Source organism: Cebus imitator, unplaced genomic scaffold, assembly GCF_001604975.1.
Source record: "Cebus imitator isolate Cc_AM_T3 unplaced genomic scaffold, Cebus_imitator-1.0 Scaffold19, whole genome shotgun sequence".
Taxonomy (NCBI): Eukaryota; Metazoa; Chordata; class Mammalia; order Primates; family Cebidae; genus Cebus; species Cebus imitator.
Window position 1 is genome coordinate 1,124,602 of NW_016107334.1, and position 9,071 is coordinate 1,133,672.

General features: G+C 52.7%; 1 protein-coding gene across 4 annotated transcripts in view; it reads left to right on the forward strand.

Annotated features, from left to right (window-relative positions):
* Window positions 1-1,580: 1,580 nt before the first annotated feature.
* Window positions 1,581-9,071, forward strand: part of RLBP1 (retinaldehyde binding protein 1) — an 11,868-nt gene continuing 4,377 nt past the window's right edge. The window contains exons 1-6 of one of the 4 annotated variants that reach the window (XM_037734735.1): window positions 1,581-1,922; window positions 3,614-3,736; window positions 4,400-4,511; window positions 4,773-4,901; window positions 6,101-6,305; window positions 8,078-8,256. In XM_037734735.1, coding sequence (XP_037590663.1) covers window positions 4,500-4,511; window positions 4,773-4,901; window positions 6,101-6,305; window positions 8,078-8,256 — 525 coding nt within the window. In that variant the 5' untranslated portion in view covers window positions 1,581-1,922; window positions 3,614-3,736; window positions 4,400-4,499. The remainder of the gene's footprint in view (window positions 1,923-3,613; window positions 3,737-4,399; window positions 4,512-4,772; window positions 4,902-6,100; window positions 6,306-8,077; window positions 8,257-9,071) is intronic. The other 3 variants (XM_037734738.1, XM_037734743.1, XM_017517714.2) reach the window with 3 other exon arrangements.

Sequence of the window (9,071 nt, forward strand, 5' to 3'; positions counted from 1 at the left end):
AAAATTTAAGGCCAGGCGCGGTGGCTCACGCCTGTAATTTCAGCACTTTGGGAGGCTGAGGCTGGTGGATCACTTGAGCTCAGGAGTTTGAGGCCAGCCTGACCAACATGTGAAACCCCATCTCTACAAAAAATATAAAAATTAGCTGGGTGTGGTGGTGCACGCCTGTAATCCCAGCTACTCAGGAGGCTGAGGCACGAGAATCACTTGCACCCAGGAGGCAGAGGTTGCAATGAGCTGAGATCGCACCACTGCACTCCGGCCTGGGCGACAGAGTGAGACTCTGTCCCCAGCCCACCCCACCAAATTTAGTCCTTGGGTCATATTACTGAATTTTTAAATTTAATTTTTTATAGTGAGACCCCATCTCTACCATTAACCCATTTGAAATGCTTGAAAAGCTACACGTGGCTAGTGGCTACTGTATAGGACAGCGTAGGACTAGACCATCAGGAGGAAGAATGACAGAAATGGAGGATCCCAGCTCCACAGAGGACTTGGGATGGAAAAGCCCGAGACCCAGACAGCGCCAGAGCAGGAGCCCAGGGAAAGGGTGTTGGAAGCAAAGAGCTCAAGGTGTGCACCCTAAGATCTAAGCACCAGGCACTGTAGCTGGCTCTGGAGGAAGGGGCAGCAGGGGACAGGGTGGTGTGAAGAGATCCCAAACCTGCCCAGGTAGGAGTGGGTGGCAAAGCAGGAACTATGTCCAGGGAAAATAAAAAAGTGCTTCTGGGCTTGGATTCTGGAGAACGACCTATGCAGGGCAGCTTGAGCCTGTCCCGGGCACCTCTAGGAAGCGAAACCGTGACCAAAGGTGGTCATTACAGGAAGCTGCTTGGGGCTCAGACCAACAATGAGCTTTTAAACAAGGAGAGTCCTCACAATGGAAACAGGGAGCTTCCTGCCTTTGGAATCCTGGACAGAGAATGTTCTAGAGGAATCACCTCCTCTTCATGCAGTGGAATGGCAAAACAGAATCTGGAAAGCTGCCTGTTGAGAGGCTGCAGAGGGGTTTGTTCCTGTACAAAGGGTTGAATAATGAGTTCCCTCCAGTTCGGTGCCTATTGACCCCGTATTTGCAGTAAATGACCTTTCCAGAGGACTTACTAAGGGTCAGGCAGCTAAACCCCTGAACTGAGCACTTAACTGCAGTTTCATCTACACAAAGCCATGAGCCTGGTCCTCCTGCTTTCTCCTCTTCTTAGGGGAGGAAACTTAGAGCTGCCGAGTTTTGAAGTCATGTCTCACGGCCAGAGGATGCTGGAGTAAGGCTTTAAGCAGGCAGCCTGGTTCCAGAGCATGCCATCCGCTGCACCACGCAGTCTACAAGGAGGCTCAGCCTGTCTCATCCTCTCCCTGCTTGCCCTTAACCAGCCACATTTCCCACTGACTCCACTCGCTGCAGAGGTGAAAACTACCATGCCAAGGTCCTGCTGGCTGCGGGAGAGGGTGGGCCACAAGCCTGGATTGGCCAGAGCGGCCACTGTCGATGTAATCACGTTCACAGTTTCCCTTCACCTCTTCCTACCCTGCGGGGCGCTCTCTCAGCAAACCCCATGCCCGGATCTTGAGGAGAAAGAGGGCAGGGAAAAGGGAATGGGACGGGCCCAGATAGCAGCCCCACGGCCGGGCTTCCACATGGCTGAGCAGGAGCTCCGGAGCAGGAGCACACAAAGGAGGGCTTTGATGCATCTCCAGCCAGGCCCAGGCCTCTCCCCTCTCCCCTCTCTCTCCGGGTCTTCCTTTGCCCCACTCCGGGCCTCCTGTGAGCCCGATTTAACGGAAACTGTGGGCGGTGAGAAGTTCCTTATGACACTAATCCCAACCTGCTGACCGGACCACGCCTCCAGCGGAGGCAACCTCTAGAGCCCCAGGACATTCAGGTACCAGGTAGCCCCAAGGAGGAGCTGCCAACCTGGCAGGTAAGTCAATACCTGGGGCCTGCCTGGGCCAGAGAGCCCAGGATTGGGGTAAGGACTCAGGGGAGCAGGGAGACTGTGTCCCAAGCTGCCTGTAAAACTGAAACTACCTGGCTATGCTCCAGGTTGAGCTAGACCAATTTGATGGCAGATTTAGCAAATAAAAATACGGAACACCCAGTTAAATGTGAATTACAGATGAACAGCAAATACTTTTTTAGTATTAAAAAAGGTCACATTTAGGCTGGGCGCAGTGGCTCACGCCTGCAATCCCAGCACTTTGGGAGGCAGAGGTGGGTGGATCACCTGAGGTCAGGAGTTTGAGACCAGCCTGGCCAACATGCTGAAACCCTGTCTCTACTAAAAATCCAAAAAATTAGACAGGCTTCGTGGTGCGTGCCTACAGTGCATGCCTTCCAGCTATTCAGGAAGTTAAGGCAGGAGAATTGCTTGAACCCAGGAGGCGGAGGTTGCAGTGAACTGAGATTGCACCATTGCACTCCAGCCTGGGTGACAAGAATGAAACTCCGTCTCAAAAAAAAAAAAAGTTCACATTTAACTGGGCATTCTGTATTTTAATTGGCAACCTGGGATGGCAGAGAACAGCATCGGCATGGTGAGAGGGATAGGCATTTTTTCATTGTGTACAGCTTGTCAATCAGTATATGTAAAACTCAAAGTTAACAGCTTGGGCATATTTCGAAGAGTTGCTGCGCAGACTTGAACCCTGTTTTCCTAAGACCTCAGATCTTGTTCTGATGGTCTGCACAACTGGCTGGGGGTGTCCAGCCACTGCCTCTCCTGCCTGGGCTCTTTAGGGCGGTTCTGTCAGCCCCTCCATTTCCATTCCTGTTCCAGCAAAACGCAAGTGATAACACAGCAGCATTCCAGTCTGTCTCTGTGCCCACAAATTTGGATGTCTACCAGCCAGAAAGATGGCTTAGATTTGGTTCCTGTCGGTGGATTACGGCCCCCAGAACTTCCCTGTCCTTGCTGGGGCTGTGGAGTGGATGGAGCAGGAGATAGGGGACCCTTAGATATTCCTTGGGGTCCTCCAAGTCTCTTTGTGCGAGTTAGGGTCATGATCAATATGGAGTTAAGGAAGAGAAGGGAAACTGTGTTTTAGAACAGGACTCTGCGCCAGGAGCATTGCGGAAATTGTATAGTTTTAATGACAGTTCTTTTTGGTAGGTACTGTTGTTACCCTTAGTTTGCAGATGAGGAAACTGAGACCCAGAAAGGTTAAATAACTTGCTAGGGTCATACAAGTCATAAATGACAAAGCCTGATTCAAAGCCAGGTCTCCCTAACCTTTAGGGTTTCTATGACACCAGCTCTCCTAGGGAGTTTGCCTGCAGATGTCTTGGCTCTAGGCATCAAAAAAAGACTTGGCGTCAGGCAGACATTGATTCAAATCCCAGCTCTGTCACTTATCAGCTGTGACGAGGTAATTGAACTGACCATAGAATCTGGTCACAGGAAGGAGCAGGATGGTGAAGCGTTCTCAAAGGCACTTAAGCAGGACATTTAGGCAGGAGAGGAAACCTGGAAACAGAAGAGTTATCTCCAAAAATACCCAGTAGGGAAGCAGGTGGTCGTGTGGGCCATGAATGGGATCTCTCCTGGTAACCAAGCATTGCTTATGTGTCCATTTTTAAATGACATGTCACAACCCTTCCATTCCTACTTTACAGGGAACAGCCAAGGCTCGGGTTAAACCACACAGCCTGCAAGCGGAAAAGAAGAACTTGAACCCAGGTCTGACCTCCGCGCCACAGTGGGCTGCCTCTTGGTGCTGACAGGAAGTCACAGCTTGGGTCTGAGTCCTGATCCCTGGTCATTTTTTGGCTGTGTGACCTTGGACAAGTCACTTCTCCCCCCTCCTCTGTTTCCTCCTTGTCAAACGGGAATAATAAGGCCAGCCATGGCGCTGAGAGAGTGGACTTGGGAGTACTTGGCGCGTCCCAAAGCGCAGAACACACTCCCAGCCTCGTGATTATGTACTTACGTAACTGGTCATCGCCCATGTTGAGAGTGAATGAATTGGGGAAAGGGCCATCCACTAGGCTGGGAAGTGTCTGAGGGACCCCTTTGGGCTGGAGAAGGATGGCCACAGGAGGGAGGAGGGTTGCCTTATCCTGCAGTGATTGTGTCATTGGGAATGGAGCCAGACTCTTGTTTTTCCCTGGCGGGGCCAACTTGTCTGAACACCTGAGGACTGAGCAATTTGCGTGTGTGCCCTTTGTCAAAGCAGTGTTTCCCAAAGTGTAGCCCAAGAACCATCTCCCTGGGAGCCACCTGGGTGTGCTTTGAATTGCAGATGCCTAGGCCTGAGCCTGCGCCTCCAGAGTCAGAAGCATGGAGGTCGCGGCCTGGGCACCTGCATTTCTAACAAATGCCTCGAGAGATTCTGATGCCATTCAAAGTTTGAGATCCACTGTTCTGAGACAATAACAGAATGGCTTCTCTAACCCCCACAGCCCTGACTTCCTCTCCTAGGGAAGGGGCCGACTGGAGAGGCCAGGACAGAGAAAGCAGATCCCTTCTTTTTCCAAGGACTCTGTGTCTTCCAGAGGCAATATGTCAGAAGGGGTAAGTGCCCTGTCCTCCGGGCGCTCCCCCACCCATCATCCCTCTCTTCCCTCTCCCTCCCGCCTTACTCCTCTATCACCTGCTCTGCCCAGGATTATAGGCACACACTCCTCTCACCTCTCTGTGGGTCCTGACCTCACAAAACGAGGGGGCTTAACAGTGACCTTGGGTAAGAGCATGAGTTGAAGGTATGAGCAGGTCATTTCCCTGGCTGGCTGGGGCTGACAGCGGGCTGTTCCTGTTTTCCCTTTCTCTGCCCAGGTGGGCACGTTCCGCATGGTCCCTGAAGAGGAGCAGGAACTCCGTGCCCAGCTGGAGCAGCTCACAACCAAGGACCACGGACCCGTATTTGGTCCGTGCACCCAGCTGCCCCGCCACACCCTGCAGAAGGTGAGGTGGCTGACAGTGCCGGGAGGGGCAACCTAGGGGCAACATAAGGGGACCGTGACCGCATCCTCTCTCCTGCAAAAAGGGCAGCCCCAGAACTCCAGATCCTAGACCTGATAGACTGGCCTGTTCTAGGGTCCTTCCTGGTGGTCACAGCTATGGCAGCAACTGGGTTGACCAGACACCCAGCCAGCCCAACTCAAGACTACAGCCCAGAGCCTCTGAATGGGGGCCATCTAAACTAGACTCAGTGTGAGGATCATGGGTTTGGAAATGGCCCTGGGGAGCAAGGATCCAGCTGCTGCCCCTGCTAGATGGGCAAGGGGCCCGAGTTCCAGAACCAGACCTACTTTCAGTTTGCTGTGTGATCTTGAGCAGATGGCTTTCCATTTCTGGGTCTTGCCCTCTGTACCTGTGAAAGATGGTGAACTAGCTCAGGGATGATCAGACTGTGCTCTGTGGAGGCTGACAGCTGTCTTAGAGCTGCTGGGGAGCGGGGGAAGTGGCTGAGCTAAGCCTGGGCTCCCAGCTTCCATCTCGGCTTCCTTGGACATCTCACAGGAAAGGTGCTATTAGCTCCTTCACATTTGACTACCCCTCCTTTCCCTTCCCTCCTCACGCTGTGCTGGGAGACAGCGGCCTTAGGCCCGCAGAGGGAGGACAGTGAGGCTCTGGGCAGGAGGCAGGCTGCCATGTGCAGGAGAGCTGTGTTTTTGAAAAAGTCAGAACGAAGCTTGGGAGGCAGCAGGGAGACTCGGTGGAAAGAGGAGTCCCAGCTCCACTCCTTTCTCTCCGGGTGACCTCGAGCAAGAATATCTTCACCTTGTTGAGCCTCAGTCTGCTCCTCTGAGAGATGTGGATAAGAACACCAACCATGTGGGCTGTGCAAAGATGTAAAAACACAATGCCTCCAAAGGACTCAGCAGGTTGCTAGGGAAAGGCTCAGTGAGCGTAAGCTGTCATTATTAGAAACATTTAGACTGTTGGCCATATTCTGCAAATATCCAGGATGAACTGTTTGACTGAATTCTTTCCACACACAGCAATCTCAGGTGCTGTCCCTGGGGCAGAAGAGGGAGGGGTTGCTGCAGAGCCCTGGGCCCCCTGGGCTGGTCTGGCTCTGGTGGGAGACTCATCACCTGTGTGTCCTGCCCCTCACCCGCACCAAAGCCTAACCTCATGCGCACCCCACCCTGTTCCAGGCCAAGGATGAGTTGAACGAGAGAGAGGAGACCCGGGAGGAGGCGGTTCGCGAGCTGCAGGAGATGGTGCAGGCTCAGGCCGCCTCCAGGGAGGAGCTGGCTGTGGCCGTGGCGGAGAGGGTGCAGGACAAGGACAGCAGCTTCTTCCTGCGCTTTATCCGCGCGCGGAAGTTCAACGTGGCCCGTGCCTATGAGCTACTCAGAGGTGAGGACCGCGCTGGAGGGCCAGCCCTAGTAGGGCGGGGGGCCGTGAGGATGGTGTCCACTCTCTCCCAGGCACTGAAGAGGCTGCTTCCATTACTGTGGGCAAGTCAATTTCCCTGAGCCTTCATATACTTACCTGTAAAATGGGTTTGCTCCGAAAATGAACAAATGAATGAATGGAGTGTGTCAGGACCAGATTCCGAGAGCTCTAAGTCCTCTCAACTCTCTCCCAGTCTTGGGATTCACTGGGTAAAACTTGGGTATCCCCCATTTGGGTGGTGAGGGGAGGAGCTTCCCTTCCTTATCTCTGGAGTCCCCCACCCTGAGAACCAGGCCTTGGCCCTGGAATGCTGCAGGAAGCTGGACAGTGCCTCACTCAGGGCGGCTAGCTAAGCCTCATGTGCAGTGGAATGGAAGATGCTACCAGGCCTGGGAATGCTGGCTGGATGAAGACAGGATCCCTCAAGAAATCAAGTCTTGGGCACTAGGGGAGGGAAACGGGGTCTGCACAGGCCCTCTGCAGGCTAACGATCTTCCTTTTCTTACTTCTTCCTTCTCCAAACGGTAATTCAGGGCCATGCTGTGCTGACCACTGCTATAGGCCAAGGGGTGCAGTGGAGAAGGGAACAGACCAGAGTTCCCTGCCCTGGTGGAGCTCATATTCTAATGGTGGAAATAATACATTCGATAAATGAAGTAAAATTTTAGATAAAGTGGCCAGGGAAGTTCCAGTGCAAAGGGATTTTTTTTTTTTTTTTTTTTTTTTGAGACGGAGTCTTGCTCTGTCACCAGGCTGGAGTGCAGTGGCGCGATCTTGGCTCACTGCAAGCTCCGCCTCCTGGGTGTTCAAGGGATTCTTCTGCCACAGCTTCCCAAGTAGCTGGGAATACAGGCGCCCACCACCATGCCCAGCTAATGTTTTTGTATCTTTGTATTTTAGTAGAGATGGGGTTTCACCATGTTGGGCAGGATGGTCTCCATCTCTTGCCCTTGTGATCTGCCCACCTCGGCCTCCCAAAGTGCTGGGATTACTGGCATGAGCCACCACGCCCAGCCGCAAAGGGAATTTTTGAAGAAAAACACAGAGGAAATGAGATATCTGTGGGGAAGAGCAGCCAGGGCAGAGGGAACAGCCAAGACAAAGGCCGGGAGGTGCCTGGAGTGTTCCAGAGCAGTGAGGAAGTTGGTGTGGCAGTCTTTTGGCAGAGTGCCCAGGTCCTCTAGGGGCTCCAGTTTGGTGCTTCAGGCCACAGAGGCGGGGAACTGTTCAGGATGGGTACAGATGGGGCGTTTCTGGACAGAACCGATGCTGCTGGAATCAGGAAGGGCTCTGTGTCCTGCCTGGGGTTTGGATTTTACTTGGGAGCTCCTCCCCAGCCCTGCGCACACCTCACCCCTCAGCTTACCCTGTGCCCAGCTGAAAAATCTGTGCCTTGTCCCCATGGGAAAGAAAATAACAAGTAATGATTCTCCTCATATTTGGGAATACGTCTCATGTTTGCACAACCTTATGATGATATTTACACCTTGAATCTCATTTGATTGCCTCAACTAATTGGTGAGATAGGCCACTATCTAGAATTAGGCCAATATTGAGATTCCATTTATTGAAGAGCAAACATGGGACTCTGATAGGGTTGAGTAGCCTCCTCGGTCTAGAATAGGACTTATGTGGAAGGGCCAAGCAGGAGGCCAGGTGCCTGATGCCCACTAGGTGGGATGGGGTAGGGATGGGATGGCTCCCTGAAGGGGTTCCTCCGCACCCTCCACCAGGCTATGTGAATTTCCGGCTGCAGTACCCTGAGCTCTTTGACAGCCTGTCCCCAGAGGCCGTCCGCTGCACCATTGAAGCTGGCTACCCTGGGGTCCTCTCTAGTCGGGACAGGTATGGCCGAGTGGTCATGCTCTTCAACATTGAGAACTGGCAGAGTCAAGAAATCACCTTTGATGAGGTTAGTGGGGGCTCGCCCAGCTCCCACCCTGCGGGCTGGGTTCCCTCCCTCAACCCTGGTTTCTACTGGGCCCTCATTCCTGGTTCCCCAGGAGGCAAGGTTGGTAGAGGGGGAAAGGTGGGCAGCCACTTGCCGCCAAGCCCTTTTGGGCAGGGGGAGAATTCTTAGGGTGTGTCAGGGCAGCTGGAAAACCCAGTAGCTTTGCAGGTGGGGCTTGATGGCCAATCATATGTGGCTGTTCCTGGGTATCCCTGCCAAGTGCCTACAGGGGTAACAGCTGTGCACCATGGGCTTAATGCTAAAAGCTGAGAGCAACAGAGAGAACAGGGATTCGTACACTGTGGGCTGCAAGAGATTCTGGAAGGCACAGGTTGCAATCTATTTAGGAGCCCCAATTCTTTGTGCTTATATATACTCATTTTTGCTTGTCTGAACCATTAAGAGGGCTGCCCTAAGTGGGGGAATTAGGGTTTGTCTTGGGAGAACTTAGGCATGTGCCACTGAGCCTGAAAACGATTCCTTTAATTAAAAAAAAAAAAATTGGTACAAACTAATTTATTTTTGAGACAGAGTCTCGCTCTGGTCACCCAGGCTGGAGTGCAGTGGTGTGATCTTGGCTCACTGCAACCTCTGCCTCCTGGGTTCAAGTGGCTCTTGTGCCTCAGCCTCCCAAGTAGCTGGGATTACAGGTGTGTGCGGTCTCCCCCGATAACTTTTTTTTGTAGTTTTAATAGAGATAGGATTTCACTTTGACCTCAAGTAAAAGCTAGCATACTTCTTGATCCACAGGCAAATATTTAGTCCTAGAAAGACAG